Raw genomic sequence first — 18,373 nt, 5'->3', positions numbered from 1 at the left:
AAAACTAGGTATTATAATCTCTCACTGGGAAGGTTTAAGGGCTACTTCAAATTCATTTGTCTGGGTGGGAAAAAAAAAAAACACCACAAAATTTTTAAGATTTAGTCACACTGGCTTCTTAAATTTCTACCTAAAATCTGTTTACATATGATCATAACTGACACTTACACAGCATGTAACCTTGGAAGGAGTAGGCTCTCTCTCCAAATTACCACTGGATTAAGGTGAAAAGGGAGAGGGAGAGCACATGGGTACAAAGTACCATGCTTAAAAACCTGTATCTGCCATTTACCTACACTGGCTGAATAAAATGCCAGTTGGCTAGAATACAAGGGAAATAAAAACAAGTAGCAAGAGAAAATAGACAATAACGAAAGACCACAGCAATCCACTGGGTGAATACCTGTAATTGGACTGGAGAATACTCCTAGGGCATGTGTGTCATCCACCCATTTAATATCAAATCCTTTCTTTCTGCAACAAAACAACACAATTTTATTTCTTAAAATAAAATTTACTTTTATGAAACATCTTTCAAATAAGAGTCTCATAAAGCATTTCATGATGAGATAAACACTCAGCGAGCGCACAGGTGGAATGGGGATAATGACACAAAAAGCAGCTTGGCGGACAGAAGAAGCCACTGAATTTTAAAAGCAATAATACCATCATGAAGAACTACCTTGGAGTATTTTACGTTCCCAGCCATTTTATAGACATCAACTAATTAATCCTCACATGTCCCTTGGGGAGGTAAAGTATTTATCGCACTATCTATAAGAGATGTTCTTATGGGCACAGAACAAGAAGAGGTGAAAGGAGGCAGCAGAGAAGAGGCAGAAGAATACTGGAAGAGGAGGTAGGCAGGGAAGGTCACCTGGATTTAATGCAAATGTAGGCTCACAGACACAGAGAGGAAGACAAGTCATTCAAAGCAAGAAACAAACAAAAAAGAAACCCAAAAAACCATAAAAATCAAGTAACTGAGAAAAAAGACAACTATAATCACAGAGGCTGACCTATTATTTCTAGTTGTAGAAAGGAAGCAAGAAATGGAAAACAGGAAAGAATTGTGGCAAAGTCAGAAAAATTCAGGATAAAAGATATCAAGATTAGAGAAATATCAGATAGGATTAGAGAGAATCAAAAGAATGACCATTAAAAACACCTAAATTTTGAGCACAGCTATTATATAGTGAGCACAATGACTATCAAAATGATGGCATTATTTTTTTCAGGGAGGAACTTGAAAACTGCTCATAGATTCAACATAGTTCTGTAGAAAGGGCATGGGGTTGAGGGTCAGATACAAAAGGACTCAGGGTTCTGCTACCTTGAGATCTTGGGCAGATTTAACTTCTCTTGAAGCTAGGTCTGCTCATCTGTAGAAATGGGTATAGCACCTTCCAAACAGAGTTATTGTGAAAATGGAAATGAGATATCTGTGACAAGGCAAAGAGCACAGTGTTGAGCACTTATGGGCATTTAATAAATAAATGGTGCTCATTATTTTTTATGACTAATAGCAATATTCATCAGAAAGATTATTAATATTGATAAAGATGGTGAGTAAAATATAAAGTTGACTCGGGTATTTGACTCTCAGACATTATTATAGGCTTTTGCACCGTGACCTTGACTTTATTTTTATAAAGCACTATAAAGAACGAAAAAGAGACAACAGCTAAAATATCTTCCTTCAGTCAAGAAAAAAATTCCTTTGAGGAAAAAAGGAATGAAGAAGGCTTTGAAGGTTAAAGAATTTCCTGAATGTAAGGGTAAGTTTGACCATGGCATAAAATGACCACAGGGGTTGGAGACTGAAAAAGTTCAATAGCAGAAGAGCCTGTATAATAAGAGTTTACAAAAAGCTTAGAAAAAGACCTTAGATGGGATCTGGAGAGCCTTTTAGACTTTGGAATTTCATAATCCTTTAATATGCTTCTCCTCTTTTGGGAATGTTTTTGGGTTTGATAGAAAAATGGTCTTGCAGGGAAGATTAGGAAGAAAGAAAGCAAAGGGAAATTAATAATTCATAAGAATTAACTAGTCTTCAGGAAATTCTAGACATCAAAACTAATCCTTGGTTTTAAAAATCATCATTACTAATAACAATCTAAGGCATTACTAATTTGAGATTTCAGTTCACTGACTGCTTTTTAAAATCTATTAGGCACTTTACATGGAACAGGCCCTGATATAGGGTCTTAACATGTTAATGAATTAGACTGACCAACCCTATACATCTAGCAGAAGGTCTATGGAAAGATTAACTTACCTAGGGGATTCAGTCACACCCTTATTTTTTATTTATAGAAACGATACCCCCCAATCCAAATTTAAGTGAGGTACATGGCTGCTAGCTAATTTTGCCTGTTCTAGAACTTTATAGAAAAACAGGGTACTCTTTTTTTTTTTTTAAAGATTTTATTTATTTATTTGAAAGAGAGAATGAGCAGTTGGGGGGGAGGGGGAGAGAAGCAGACTCCCTGCTGAGCAGGGAGCCAGATGCCCAGGGCTCTATCCCGCTCTATCCCAAGACCCAGAGGTCATGACCAGAGCTGAAGGCAGATGCTTAACTGACTGAGCCATCCAGGTGCCCCTCATTTTTGTACAGAAAATTTCACTGAATACAGCCATGCTCATGTGTTTACATACTGTCTGTGGCTGCTTTTGTGCAAATGATGGCAGAGTTGCCTAAAATATTTCTTATCTGGCTCTTAAAGAAAAAGTGGGGGGTTAAACCCTGACACAGAATCTTACAAATTCAAGATCTACATGAATTGAATTTTAGATTTAAATTTGTAATATCAGACAAAAAACCTAGTTCATTTTTAATATCAGGATTAGAATGTTAAAGTATAATCCTTCTTGGTATTGACTTCTTCCAGATCCTGAAGATCTTTTCCTTAATAACTTTCTTTCTGAAGCTTATTTTTCATTGTTTCTTTATTCCTGAAGCTTATTTTCTTCTTATAAGCTAAAGATACAGAGGCATACTTCTGATTCTTTTACCTTGTCCTATATATGTATACATAACAAGAGTTAATGCAATTGTTTTCAAACCCACTTATATCAGTTTTAATTTATATTTTCACTACATAATTTAATAAAATTCAAACAATGAAATATCAGTGTGAAAAAGAAAAGATGTTGTGTCTATAAAAACTTAACTGAATGCTTTGGAAGAGTAGAGAATGGTGAAATCACTAAAAAATCCAAAAACGATTATCAATTATGTTTGGGCAAAACAGCTATAAAAGAGAAAACATTTTAACCCATAAGGAATAAGCACTCAGATGCCTCTAAAGGTACATTAAAGTTCTCACTCCACTTTATACTTGATATATTATGAGGATAACATACAAGAACTCTTCTATCAATAGACCAGTAACTTAAAAAAAAAAAAGGCCTTGGCACCACATCAAAGACTGACAAGTGACTAGACATTTATATGTGTTGTTAAGATAAACTAGTTGAGACACATAATAATAATTTTTTATCATTCTCCACTTGACTATTTCTATCTCAGTGGTCAAGATAACCTCAAATCAATAATTTAATTTACAGTGCTGCTGAACTCTTAGGGCCCTTGGTGCTTGGCACAAGAAAACATGTATCCTCTCAGGAGAAATCTTCTTACGTAGACTTCAATTCCCGTAAATAAAATTTCAAGGAAAATAGCTGACTTACAGTAAAAAAAAAAAAACCCCAAAAACAAAAACAAACAAACAAAAAACCCCAAAAAACACTACACTCCAAAAAAGCAAGGCGCTATGAGTGAGAATCTGCAGAAGCAGAACTAAAAAGTCTTGAGGTAAAGGAATTACCAGACACAGACCATAGAAGGTCTATGTTTGATAGATTTAAGAAATTTTTTAAATCTTGAAAATATTTTAGAAAAAAACCAAGAAACCAAAAAATGGCCATGCAGATTTTGAAGAGAAACAGAGAACTGAGAAAAATAAAAAAACATAAAATGAAATTTAAACATTCAACGGACAGTTTTAACAGCAAATTAAACACAACTAAAGAAAAATTAGTGAACTGGAAATGAGAGCTAAGGAACTATTCAAAATGTAACAGAGACAAACACGGAAAATATAAGAGAGGTAACATGAGGATTAAGTGAGAAGGTCTAATATATATTTTCTTGGAATCTTAGAGAAGGTGAAAGAGAAAGACTGGCACAAAGGCACTACCTGAAGAGATAACTATGTGTTCTCCAAAACCAATGAAAAATACTTACTGACTTAAGAAGCTCAAATAACTCAAGAAGAATAAATGTAAAAAAACACAAAGCCACATCATACTAAAATGCAAGATAAAGAGAAACCCCTAAGAGCATGCAAAGAGAAAAGACAGATTACATTCAGAAGCAACAGTTGTGAACTTTCAGCTGGTTTCTTATTCTCCACAGAGAAAGCCAGGAGACAGTAGAATAAATCTGCACATTTCTGAGAGAAAAATGACGGCTAACCTAGAATTCTATACCTAGCAAACATGTCTTTCAAAAATGAAGTTGAAATAATGCCATTACAAAAACAACAAAAAACCCAACTAAGTCTGTTTACAGCAGATTGTTACTAAATTAAATGGGAAAAGAATATGTTCCACGCAAAAAGAAAATGGTTTCAGATGGCAGATATGAGATGCAAGAGGTATAAATGAAGAACACAGAAAGTGGATAAATCTGAACACTGACTCTATAAAATAGTAACAGCAAATGGAGTTTAAAAAGAAAAAAAAATAAGGGGCCCCTGGATGGCACGGCGACGGCGGTTAAGCGTCTGCCTTCGGCTCAGGGCGTGATCCCAGCGTTATGGGATCGAGCCCCATATCAGGCTCCTCCGCTATGAGCCTGCTTCTTCCTCTCCCACTCCTCCTGCTTGTGTTCCCTCTTTCACTGGCTGTCTCTATCTCTGTCGCATAAATAAATAAAATCTTTTAAAAAAAATTAAAAAGAAAATAGTTTCAATAGCATATTAGTTGGGGGTGGTGGAAAGGGAGGGAATGGAATTGGGAAATGGAGTTAAAAAGCCCTTAAAGTGTTTGGAAAGAGTGTAAAAATATTAACTTTAGCCACTGGTAAATTAAGCATGCATTTTGTAATTTCTAAAGTAACCACCAAAGAATAGAAACAGAGTATCATTTCCAAACAAAATAAGAAGAGAAAAAAATACCTCATCAGTCCAAAAGAAGGCAAGAAAGAAGAGAAAAAGATGAAACAAGTAAACACAAAAAACATGGTAGGCATACATCCAAATATATCAATAATTATAGTAACTATAAATGGACTAAATGCAACACGAAGACATCCAGAAGTCATAACTGAAGACATTCTTCTTAAATGCCCAAAATGGGGTCTAGAAAGATTATTTGGCATTTTTAAAGAACTAAGAAGAAGACAGGCTTGATACAGAAGATTTCTAATGACTTGGAAAAGACAATACACAAAACTGATGCTAAAGTAAACAATAGGGAATATGCAAACAACAGATGATTTTACAGAAGACATTTTAAGAAAACTTCACCCCACCTTCCCAAACATGCCCAACTATTTGCAAATACTTACTGATAACTGCAGAAAACCCGAAGGAGGTCTTCAGTACGAAATTCTTGGGGGAAGTCATAAATTTCAATGACATGTGGAAATTCACAATCACTGAGGTCAATATCAGAAACTTGATGGTTGTAATAATCAAATCTAGGTTCCTGGATGCTTTCTCTATTCCTCATATTCCCTGATAACTAGAGAAGAAGAAGCATATAAGTGACTGTTACATCAAGCCAGAGCATTATAAAATATCCTACCATATATAAATAATCCTCCTTGTCTCCATATTCCAATTCCTTAACCTTTAACACCGTCTCTGTATTAATGCTGTTCACAAATACAATAATGACCAGGGGTCTATCATCCAGTTTATATTAACATGTGGGATACTTAAAAAGGTGTTGAAATTCCAGCAAAGATAGGCAATGCATGAAACTTAACTTGCATCTATCAACCAGTGTGTGAAAAAATGTAGAATGATTAATGTGGTGAGTTACAAATGGTACATCTTAGAAAACGAATTTCAGAAAACAGCTGAAGAGATGAATTAATAACATTTGTTTTATTTGAGTTTATTGATCAGGCTTATCTCATAGTTTCTTTTCTGGAAGTAAACATAAACAAAACAAATTTTAAAAATGAAAACACTCTGTTAGCCTACCTTTTCTTACATGTAGCTTACAAAGGAATTTGTTAAGACAAATGTGAGTAGTCTAAGTATTTATATTTAAGGTCTCTAGCATGACAGCTACCTAGAGGAATTCCCACATAGATTAGTTAAAAAAAAAATTAACGGTAATGGAAAATACTTAAAATTCTACTATTCTATGAGAAAACTGAAGGCTATTAACTATTTCACACTTCTGGAAGCAGAAGGGAAGGGGGAAAAAGGGAAAGTGGTAGCAAAGCCAAGACAGTCCTTTTGTCATTCACCTGTTATAAAACCTAGCTGCTAGTACTGACCACCCAAAGCCTTCAGACCTGAGAGTATCTTCTCCTTGTTAATCAAAAGTCCAACTAGGTCTCTTCAAGCTTTTCCCTCATTTATACTGTGCCTTACTGCCCATCAAATGAGGAAATGAGAATTTGCAATCCCAAGGATACACCTCCTTTCCTTGCAGAAGTAAAAAATGGATTCAAGAATTTTATTTGGGAGGAAGAAGAGAGGGAAGGTGATATAGGTAAAATCAACAAAAATTTATTATTGTATTGTATTATTGTATTGTATTATTGTATCATATTATTGTAGTATTGTATTGTATTATTATTTATTGTTGTACCTCCAGATCCTTTTCTCCATTAAGCTTTAGTTTACATTAAAAAAAACCAGGAATAATAATAGCACCTATACCTCACAGAGAGGTATGTGGATTAAATGATTTGTAAGTGCTCAGCACACTAAGTATAATACTTACATAATACCTAAGTATTCAATGAATTCAACCCACTTAATTAAATTTTAAGTCAGTGCTGAATCTATTACAGACCAAGAGTCATGTTACTTCCACTCTGCTTAGGATGTAGAAAGCAGGTGCACCTGGGTGGCTCAGACAGTTAAGTATCTGCCCTCAGCTCAGGTCCCTGCTTAGCGGGGAGTCTGCTTCTCCTCCTCCTTCCTGCTTATGCTCTCTCTTATTATCTCTCTCTCAAATAAATAAATAAATAAATAAATAAATTTTTTTTGAAAAAGAAAGTAGAAAGCAGGAAGAGAACTATTCCTTCCACCACAACAATGAGAAAAGATTAGGTGATCCATAAAATCTTAACTTTTCTTGAATTTACCAGACAGCTGAGTGTGCAAGACAACCCAAAAAAAACTGAAATCCCAAGAGTGACAAGTCCCTCCAAAGAGAAACAAAACACAGAAACTGTTTTGCCATTGGCAGATCATGTCAAAGAAGTGGGCACTACAAAAGTGGGCAAGAAGAAGTCAGCTAAACTCAACAAATTCTTAAAAGCCTAAAGTGGGCTGGTCTATCAGTTTAAAATACCTGTCTCAGAGACAAGGAAGGTCTGCAGTCACTTCCAAGTCTCTCCTTATGTCAGTGCCACACTGTCTTGATTACTGTAGTTTTATCATAGGTTTTGAAATCAGAAAGTTTTACATCTTCCTTTTTGTCCTGCCTTTTCAAAACCATTTTGGCTATTCTAGTCTCTTAAATTTCCACATAAATTTGAGGATCAGCTTGTCAATTTCTGCCAAGAAAAAAAAAAGGCAGCTGGGATTTGTTGAATATGTGAATCAATTTGAGAAGTATCTAAACAATAAAAAGAAAAGATGAACATGGGCTATCTTTCCATTTATTTAGGTCTTCTTTAATTTCTTCCAACAATGTTTTGTAGTTTCTGGAGTACAAGTTTCATACTTTTGTTAAATTTACTCCTAAATAGTTTTTAAATGTAATTGTAAATGGAACTGTTTTCTTAATTTCATTTTTGGATTTCTGGCACTGACTTTTTGAGTTACTTTGCAAAAACCAAATCACTGCATGTCTGTGCATTTATAAATTGGGGTTAAATAATGCATTGTGAGACCTAAACAATGCATGACTATAAAATGCCTTGGAATTATAAACCCTAAGAACTGATTATAAAGAAGAAGGAAAGAGGTGCCTGGGTGGCTCAGTCGGTTAAGCGTCTGCCTCCGGCTCAGGTCATGATGGGACTGAGCCCCACAAAGGGCTCTCTGCTCAGCAGGAAGCCTACATCTCCCTCTCCCTCTGCCTATAGCTCCCCCTGCTTATGCTCTCTGTCAAATAAATAAATAAATAAAATCTTAATAAAATAAAATATAAAAAGGAAAAGCAGCAGAATGGTCTGCCAGGAACATCTGATTATTGTCCTTTGCTCTAACCTACTCAGCAAAATTGAACTTACATACTTACATCCCATTTCTTTAATACCCATCACCGGCCTATCCCAATCCCCCACCCCCCTCCCCTCTGAAGCCCTCAGTTTGTTTCCCAGAGTCCATAGTCTCTCGTGGTTCATTCCCCCTTCTGTTTACCCCCTCTTCATTCTTCCCTTCCTTCTCCTACTGATCTCCCTGCTATTTATGTTCCATAAATGAGTGAAACCATATGATAATTGTCTTTCTCTGTTTGACTTACATCCCATTTCTAAGGAAACTATTAAGTGTTTTGGCTTCTGGGACTGATTAAATGCAAAGTGTTAGTAATAGCAAAACACACAATTCTTATTCTACATTTCATAACAATAGATATAAAGCCTGCAAATTAGATACTCCTGACTAGTTTTTCCTATCAAATAACATAGTCCTGACTAGTGTTATCAGGGATTCCTAACTTTTCCAAGGAGGAGGAAGAACTTCATTTCATTTCTCTGTGGTACTGATATTAGTGAGATCAGTTTACACTTCTAGTGGAGGTATGGTGGTAGGTAGGAGGCCATACTGTTAACGACACTTTCTCTCCTGAGAATCTCAGCCAAACATGACAGGGAGCCTTGACAGAGTAAAGTAGAGAGGAGTATTATGACACTGAAGAGGGAAATGTCTAATAGAGAACAATACGGAATGAAGTGAGGATCAGAGCAAGACTGTGAAGGGAAGTGAGGGGGTGGGGCCGCTGTCACAGTGGGATTACACAAGGCAATACAGACAGCTTTAAGGAGAGGGTCTAAGATTTCATGCGCTGATTACGTAGATATGCCTGCAGCAGACCTGCACTGTCCAACAGAGTAGTTGCCAGCCACATGTGGCTACTACTGAGTACTTGAAAACTGTGGCTAATTTAAACTGATATGTGTTTTATGTATAAAATACACATCAGATTTCAAAGACAATACAAAAAATAAAATACCTCATTAATAATGTCTTATATTGATTCCATGTTGAAATTATATTCTGGACAGATTATTAACTTCACCTGTTTCTTTTTACTTTTCTTAATGTGGCTCCTAGAAAATTTTTAATTATATACATGGTTCCTATTTGTAGCTTGCATATTTCTATTATAGACAATTGAAACATTTCCTCTAAGAGTCACATATACTGAACCAACGTCTGCTATACTGTCAATGTGAAACCTTCATATTGTAAGACCTACATATATATTTTTCTTTCTGATGTAAGAAATGTTTGATAAAGCAACAGAGGGGAGAGGTTCTGAATTTGATTCATTCCGATCTCTCTATTAGACCAAGGGAAAGTTTGCAAATAACTCAGAGCAAATAATCTTGAGCTATGAATCAAGAACATTTTAAGATTTTTTTAAAAAGATTTTATTTATTTATTTGCCAGAGAGAGACAGCCAGCGAGAGAGGGAACACAAGCAGGGGGAGTGGGAGAGGAAGAAGCAGGCTCCCAGCAGAGCAGCCTGATGTGGGGCTCGATCCCAGAACGCCAGGATCACACCCTGAGCCGAAGGCAGATGCTTAACGACTGTGCCACCTAGGCGCCCCGAGATTTTTTTTTTTACCAGTTATCTCTCTTGTTTATTTATAAAGCATAAGTGAAATATGAGTATTCCTTCACAGGCATAAACAGCTTTCACAAAACCATCCAGCTAAATTAAAATTATCTTCCCCAAAGTAAGGGTTTTAAGACTCACAGCCTGGTAGTCTGATCTTGAAAACAAGTCTGTAAAATAGTACCTGACTTGCTATGACTTAATTGCCTTGATCCCTTTTTGTAGAGGAAAAAAAAAAGGGTGGGCAGAGTAGGTCAATTAGGCATGGATCATTGAGCTTTTTATCTTTTGTTGCTTTTTGTTTGATCCTTGGTTCTTCAAGATACAAAAAGAAAATCAAAAAGTTACCAAGTTACCAGCCAGTTACTCTCTACAGACAAAAAAACACCCAAAAATATGATACATTATTTTGGAATAAAGTCATATTTATATCTCTGTCAGATGAGCATGTCAGATGGCTGCTATTATTATCCTGATTACAAAGATGGAGGATTGCATCACCGAGAGACTAAAGGATATCCTTAAGATTACAAATCAAATTACTGACAGAGTTTGAATCATAACTCAGGTCTCCTGACTGCTAGTCTAGTATTCCTTCCATAACATGATAAAAAGGTCTTTCAGTGAACACAATCAGGAACAGTGCTGTATTAATGTTCAAGACAACTAATTCTCTCTGATTCAGGATTTATGGATATAAGCTATTCTAGGAAGAGGAAGGGAAGGGCAAAAGGAGAAAAGGAAGGAGGGAGTGAAGATCAATGGCAAAACTAAAAAGATAATACAGGGTTGCTGACTGCTTCCCAGTTGTATATTCTAGATAGCATACAGAGCATAAATTAAACTCTCCAAAACACTGCTGTGACCATGTCACTCCTTTGATCAAAAATCTTCAGTGACTGTACTTAAAGGTACTATAATCTGGTCCCAACCTACCTGTGGTAGGCAGAATAACAGTCTCTCAAAGATATCCATGTTCTAATTCCCTTAACCTGTGATTATGATACATGGCAAAGGAGAACTGAGGTAGCAGATGGAATTAAGGTTGTTAATCAGCTGACTTTGAAGACTTTACGGAGATTATCCTGGATTATCTGGGTGGACCCAGTTATAATCACAAGGGTCCTTAAAAGCAGAACTCAGAGGAAAAGAGAGTGAGTCAAAGTGATGGTATTAGAAAGATTCAGCTGATCATTGCTGGCTTTGAAAACGGAAGTGGCCATGAGCCAAAGAATGCGGGCAACCTCTAGAAGCTGAAAAGGTAAGAGAATAGGTTCTCCCCAAGAGCCTCTAGAAAGGAATACAGCCCTGCCAATACTTTAATTGGCCCAGTGAGACCCATTTTAGACTTCCGACCTCCAGAACTATAAGATAATAAATTTGTGTTGTTTTAAGACACTAGTTTGTGGTAATTTATTATAGCAGCAGTAGTATACTAATGTATCTTTCTAGCTTTATCTCATGTCATCCCTTAAAATATGCTACATTCCAATCAAAAAGTAATACTCACTTTGCCTAAACACTTCATACTTCCCCCTGCCTACTGCTTTGGTCTTATTATTTTGCAAGAGCTAACATCTGTCAGTTTGCACATCTCAAAATACCACACTATTCTCCAACGACATACTCAAATAGCACTTCTTCTATGATTCCTCCCCTAAATACCCCAAAGCATGTATAATCTGACTCTTCCTCTACCTTTCTACAGCATTTACCTCATCTGCACTACTTTTGAAAGAGTCATTCCACAACACCTTATATAAAGCTGGACCTGTCTCTTCCTCCAACCTCATCTTGATCACCTAACCACCAACCCAACAAACATTTAATATATGTTCAGCACACATTACAAAAAGAACTTGAATTTCAATATGTAATAAAGTTGTATTAAACATAATAAACCACTTTATAGGTATGTCTGTAACAAATTTAAACATGGGGGCATCAAGTTACAGGGACAAGGACAACAAAGACGTGACCACAAGTTGGTGGTATAACATGATAACATTACTTACAGAATTAACCCATACAGTCAATTCTCAATTACATAGGTTAGGTTATTCAAGTTCTTTGTTTCTATTTTTCTCTTCCACTTACATCTTATGGCTACAAAGCTGCTTATTTTTTTTTTTTTTATTTATTCGACAGAGATAGAGACAGCCAGCGAGAGAGGGAACACAAGCAGGGGGAGTGGGAGAGGAAGAAGCAGGCTCATAGCAGAAGAGCCTGATGTGGGGCTCGATCCCATAACGCCGGGATCACGCCCTGAGCCGAAGGCAGACGCTTAACCGCTGTGCCACCCAGGCGCCCCTACAAAGCTGCTTATTAACTCACTTTCTGTTGAAGAAAATCTATTTAAAATGTCATTATTTACTATAAACCTTGATAATTTAAGATTTGGTTGGAGAACAGGCTAAAGCTATAAACAAAACAAAAAAAAGGTTTTTGAACTATCTGGATTTAATTCTATCTAAGATATGCTAGTATCACAGAAAGTTGAGAGTAACAGCCAAGAATTTTTCTTTTTTTTTTTTTTTAAAGATTTTATTTATTTATTTGACAGAGAGACAGCCAGCGAGAGAGGGAACACAAACAGGCGGACTGGGAGAGGAAGAAGCAGGCTCCTAGCAGAGGAGCCTGATGTGGGGCTCGATCCCAGAACACCAGGATGACGCCCTGAGCCGAAGGCAGACACTTAAGACTGTACCACCCAGGCGCCCCAGCCAAGAATTTATCATGTTGATCTACAGTACTGTGAATAAACCAAAAGCCAGAATTAAAATGTTAAACTCATTAACTTCTCGTCTTTGGCAGGTAACACTATTTATTTAAAAAAAAAGTATTCAAGTTTTTTCAGATTTCTCATGATCCAAGTTCAAAAACATCCAAAAGGAGTTCCCTAAAAAGGTAATACCATTAAAGTATGACAGCATAAATATTTACATGCTATGCAGCATGAATGATACCTTCTAGCCCTCTTTTGTACTATTCTGGAATTATGTCCTTTTCAACAGAAGGATAAATTTAGACTTTTAAAATCTAATATTTTATATAGTAAGTATAAGAGGAGATAACGTTCCCAGTGGAATTCCCTACCCACAAATAAAATTATCTACTATATCTACACTACACCCCCACTGACCTTACCAGGAAACCAAAGCCAGAAAGGCAAACTTTGGCTTCATAAAATTTGTAACAAGAATGGGTAAAATGCCCTGTAAGGTGTCATCTACAGATTTCTCTAGAATAGGTATAAGCAGTATCTCAATACCTCTGATTATCCTCAGTGGGAGAAAGCAACGGCCACAGCTTTGGATTAAGGTATAATTAAAGGAGGAGGGGGATGAACAAGGAAGCAGAAAAGGAAAAGGGTAAAAGAAAATAAGACAAAAGCTACAACGAGACATGTATGGTGCCCCAACAATTGGTTCAGATGATCATTTACTGACCCCAGTGCCAGAGGATAAATTTGAGAGCTCTAGTTCTCCAAGGACGGTAATGTATGACACATGAATATATGGGCGAAGACCAAGTGAACATCCTGAACCAACATGGACCTGGTTCTGTCCAGACAGTACATAAGTTAACATGGCAGACTGATGTTGGCATCCTTGACAAGATGCTAAACAGATCCACCGAAGAGATTTAATTTATAGTCAAGAGAAGTACTGGGTAGGCAGGGAGACATCTCTATTTCCTCTTCTTCCCAGCATGATTGAAAAGACTAGATGGAGAGATGCCAATGATGTAACCAGACTATCCAAGAATAGGAGACTATTAGAGGTTTGAATCTTCCCAAACTACCCCGACAGCTTGACTCAGGTACTGCTATGATAATCAGTGACAATGGCTGCCCACAAGACCTAAGAACACTGCAAAACAGATAAACTTAGCATTTACTGCCATTCCACTTCATGCTTAATTTCTCTAGTCCGTGATTTTGCTCCCTTCAGATACCTAAGATCCTACATCATATTTACGATAAAATTTTTTCCTTGTTTATTACTTTAGAGAGTATTACCCCTTGCCTATCTGTCCCCATCAGGCAACACATATGTACTTCTGACCTTCAAATTGCAGACTCAGACCCACTGCTTTAAGAAATGAGTCAGTCTTGTCCTGGGCAGGCAATATAATAGCACAACCCATCACCTGAAGGATAAGAAACACAGTCGTTGTGCATTAAGCCTAGGATCCAGTATGCCTGGGCATCCTCTCAGCTCTTCCTCAACAATCTCTGTTTTTGGTCAATTCACACAAAAATCTATACAAGGTTGCTGACTAGCACTTAATTTCCCTCTATCCCAAATGTCCCAAAAGCATTATTGCAAATTTGTATCTCTTCACACCCCAACCCCAATTTCATAACACAAAACAGTCTGAATTTAAATATATTTTGACTGTTGGCTACCCACTTCAGGAGTCAGGCCTATAGTTGGGCCCCTCTTTTCCTTTCTAGCACTTCCTCCCAAAGCCCAGCAACAGAATATCCAACATGGCCTATAAGTAATTTTTTTTTTTTAAAGATTTTTATTTATTTGACAGAGAGAGAGACAGTCAGCAAGAGAGGGAACACAAGCAGGGGGAGTGGGAGAGGAAGAAGCAGGCTCCCATCAGAGGAACCTGACGCGGGGCTCGATCCCAGAACGCCAGGATCACGCCCTGAGCCAAAGGCAGACGTTTAACGACTGCGCCACCCAGGCGCCCCTATAAGCAATTTCTGATACAAATGATTACATTAATTCAAATCAAAGTGTAGATGAATTTAATTCTCCTAAAGGCATGTTTCTATCTTTAACCAAACTTTTAACACAAATGAATTTTTAATTTTGGGATACAGCTGTTAGTATGTTTTTCTCCTGACTGGGGTAGAGTGTACACACTCTGGTTCTCTTTGCAAACCCTCCCACTTCCCCTCCCTGCGACTGTCACTGAACAGAATGAATTGAATGGAATAAACATTATGAGTCACATCGCTACTCCTACCCCATCTGCCCCAACTATACCCCACATACCAAATCTCATGGAGCTCACTAAAGCAAAAGCACTGCCAGGGACAGAGTAAGGCACACCACCAATCTCTGAGGCTTCAGAAAAGAATGCCTCCTTGTACCGACAATAGAGGCCTAGAACTGTTTACCTCTCTTTTGTTCTGAAAAAGCATCAGAAATTAAAATGCTAGTGGTGTGAAAGCAGATAAGAGGGAGAAAATATTATGCAACAAACCTAATGAAGCTCAGATAGGAGATTTTTCATTTTAGGAGATGTTTGGTCTAGAAATAAACAAATTATGAGCAATGGTATCCCCTTAATGTTCCCTCTTTCTGTATGAACCAGAGATCTAGTCATCATCCACTAGTGGACTGAACAACAAACAGAGTACATAACTCAGATTCTTCACTGGATGTCCCAAGTGACTGCATTTGAATATATGACATCTGGAATCCTCACTTATGCAGTTAATAACATATTAATTCAGACATTTTAATAAAAATATTAAATATAAGTCTGTTAAAATGAGGTACAATAAAAGGTATTGTGAAAATAAAAATTAAAATAGTAATAAAACAGTGAAGGAAGAGTTACATGGGAACCCCAAACTCTTCAATTTTTTTTTTCTGTAAACCTAAAACTGGTCAAAAAAAGAAAATTTATCAACTTTAAAAAACAGAAAAAGAAAACAGAAATTGAGAACATACAACAATCTCTGAAGTAGGGCTTCAAATCTTGTTTGATTCTATGGCCTCAATAACATGCAACAGTGTCAACCAGTTTAGCCCTCAGGGATCTCATCCTTTGTTGAAGCCACTGTCTAGATCAACCATCAGACAATCAAATTTAGGACATCTCTTATATGGTGGTTTTATATTAATTATCCTTCAGATTGTTATGTGACTATCTAATCACATGGTTACATCCTGTCTCTCTAAATAAAAGGAACTTTAAAGCTGAGAAAAAAGCTGGCATGTAACACAGTACCTTTAAAATGAAAGTGATAATAACCATATATATCAAGCTATTTACAATTTATAGTTATCAAACTCTGAGTACTCAATCTTTCCATTTAACTGCAAAGTGATGACGTACCAACTATTAATGAAGTCCCTAGGAGATGGGATGAAGGACTTTCCTCCCTTCATACTTCATATAATTTGCTTTTAGTGGATGGATTTTGAAGTTTTCCTTTCGCTTTGGGTTTCCTACTTAAACACAGAGAGCATTTTTGCAAGTCTACGTGGGAAGAGAGCGCATAAATGTTGAGTTAGTACACACAAAGGAAAATAGTTTGGGATGGCTGGTATTCCTTTACTCTTCTCTTTCCATGGTTATAACGTTATTAGTAGCCTTCTGTAACAAAAGGAGACTCCTACCTAAATCAAGGCCAGAAATGACCAGTGTCAAATTAAGGCCAGAAATGGCCAGTGAAGGGATCAGATGCCATAGTCTATCAAACATCAATGTTATGTTGCTGGTATCTTACTAACCCTCCTACCAATCAACAGATTTGCAGATCACTACAGGAGGCATTAGGGGCTATGGAAGTTTTATCTAGACAACAATAATTCCTGCGTTCTTGTACCAAGACGTCAGAGGGTTAGAAGTCAGGCCAACATCTTTTTCTTTATCAATTACCATCTTACGTTTCTGGGTATCCCAAACCATAGCTTTAGGAGATTAAGTGTGATCTTTAGAGAATCATCAAGAATTGCAGTTCCAGGAATTCAGTAATGACCCATCTATGCTCTCTGTCCACTCAGGCAGTTTTAGAAGTTCAAATGTTGCAAGAAACTGCTTCACATGCCAATGGCTGTCACACCCTGCTCTACAGCATACCTCCCTGCTTATTAGAAGTATTAGACATACCTCCATGTGTAGCCATTGTCAACAAAGAAAGAGGCCCGCTGGGAAAAGAGCCAAAAATCACTGGCTGGAAAGTTTTCAAGATAGACTGGGTTAGCCTTTAATAAAGTATGTTTGGAGCAATATAAACAATAAATTAAGAGTAATAGTCACCAGAGGGCTATTAATGTTATTGGATTTGTGACATCTTTTAATAACATTATTATTACATCTCCTAAAACTCAAAGCACAGGAGACCATAGTTTGGAGTTGGATCTGCTACTTGCATTCTCAATCCATTTCCTTCCTTCTTGCTCTCATCACCCCTTATACCTCAGCACAGACCCCACTCCCTGGCAAGCACCAACCCAGTAGGTGATATCCAAACACAACACCCAGGCACTGGCTGTCTTCAGCTTAAAACATTACACACGCCATTTTCTAGCCATTCCCAGTTTTAGATCATGTGAGTGTCCTCTTTGGCTATATTACTATGCTCTTCAAAACACTGAGCGATTGCCCATATTCTTCTGCACCTATTCTAAAAAGTGTTAAGACCTGAAAAACAGAGTTGCACACTTGAACCCTCCTCCCCCATTAGAGAAGCCATATCCCTAAGCTACCACCATAGAGAATCCAAGTTCCAGCAGCAATGAAGTTTTGAAAGCCCCTGGAGTCTACCCTAAAAAAGCATAGAGCTCCAACTCTGCCCCATCACCTACATCCATTCAATAAATATTTACTGAGTCCCACCATGCGTAAAAGGCTCTGTGTGCAATGTCTTTTTTCCAGAGGAAGCTACTCCTTCTCTCCTATGCATAACCGTGCTCTCTACCCCTCAGGTAATCCCTTTGCCAACACTGAGACCTTCTTCCAATGCTAGGATCCTTAATAACTTCTCTATATTCAACTAACTTCCCACATTACTAGTATTTCTTAAACTAATTTGGGTCTAAAACCTCTACTGAACAGTGTTTTTATTTTCTAATTATGGTTGGACAGCCATCTCTAGTTACCACACTCACTTCTGATACGCATTTAAGTTTGTCTATTACCTTTGGAGCAATGGTTCTCACTTTATGTGCACTTGGAAAACACATAAATATATAGACTGCTGGGCTGAAGAATTTGCATTTCTAACAAGTTCCCAGGTGATGCTCGTGCTGCTGGTCCAGGGACCACACACTTTGGGAAGCACTGCCTTTGAGAATCTGATGAAAGCTATGAAAAGCTGCACATACATATAAAATTATGCATGCAATTTCAAGGGGTTCATGGATGCCCATTCATAGATACCTTTGGTTCTATATTTCTTTCTAAGGAAGGTTTAGGACATAGTGTTTCCGACTTGATCATAAGAAGTGCTGTGGTACAGGTGCACGTGCAGACACCTAAGAATGACGAGGAACTGCTTGGTAATGGAAAGTCAGTTCTGTCCAACGGCCTGCCCCTCTCCAGTTTCATGTGTTTCTTCACATCCACGTGATCATTTTTCTGTACTTCTGGTTTAATTCTCAGTAACAAAAGCACTAATCACTTCATATTT

General features: G+C 37.2%; 1 protein-coding gene across 4 annotated transcripts in view; it reads right to left on the bottom strand.

Annotated features, from left to right (window-relative positions):
* Window positions 1-18,373, bottom strand: part of R3HCC1L (R3H domain and coiled-coil containing 1 like) — a 98,707-nt gene that overhangs the window by 14,113 nt on the left and 66,221 nt on the right. For 3 of the 4 annotated variants that reach the window (XM_019797220.2, XM_034663103.1, XM_034663105.1), the window contains exons 3-4: window positions 5,576-5,751; window positions 404-474 (exon numbers count right to left, since the gene is read on the bottom strand). In XM_019797220.2, coding sequence (XP_019652779.2) covers window positions 404-474; window positions 5,576-5,751 — 247 coding nt within the window. The remainder of the gene's footprint in view (window positions 1-403; window positions 475-5,575; window positions 5,752-18,373) is intronic. The other variant, XM_034663104.1, reaches the window with a different exon arrangement.

The sequence above is a fragment of the Ailuropoda melanoleuca genome, chromosome 6 (genome assembly GCF_002007445.2).
Source record: "Ailuropoda melanoleuca isolate Jingjing chromosome 6, ASM200744v2, whole genome shotgun sequence".
NCBI classification, from domain to species: Eukaryota; Metazoa; Chordata; class Mammalia; order Carnivora; family Ursidae; genus Ailuropoda; species Ailuropoda melanoleuca.
This window is presented reverse-complemented; position numbering and strand designations above follow the sequence as displayed.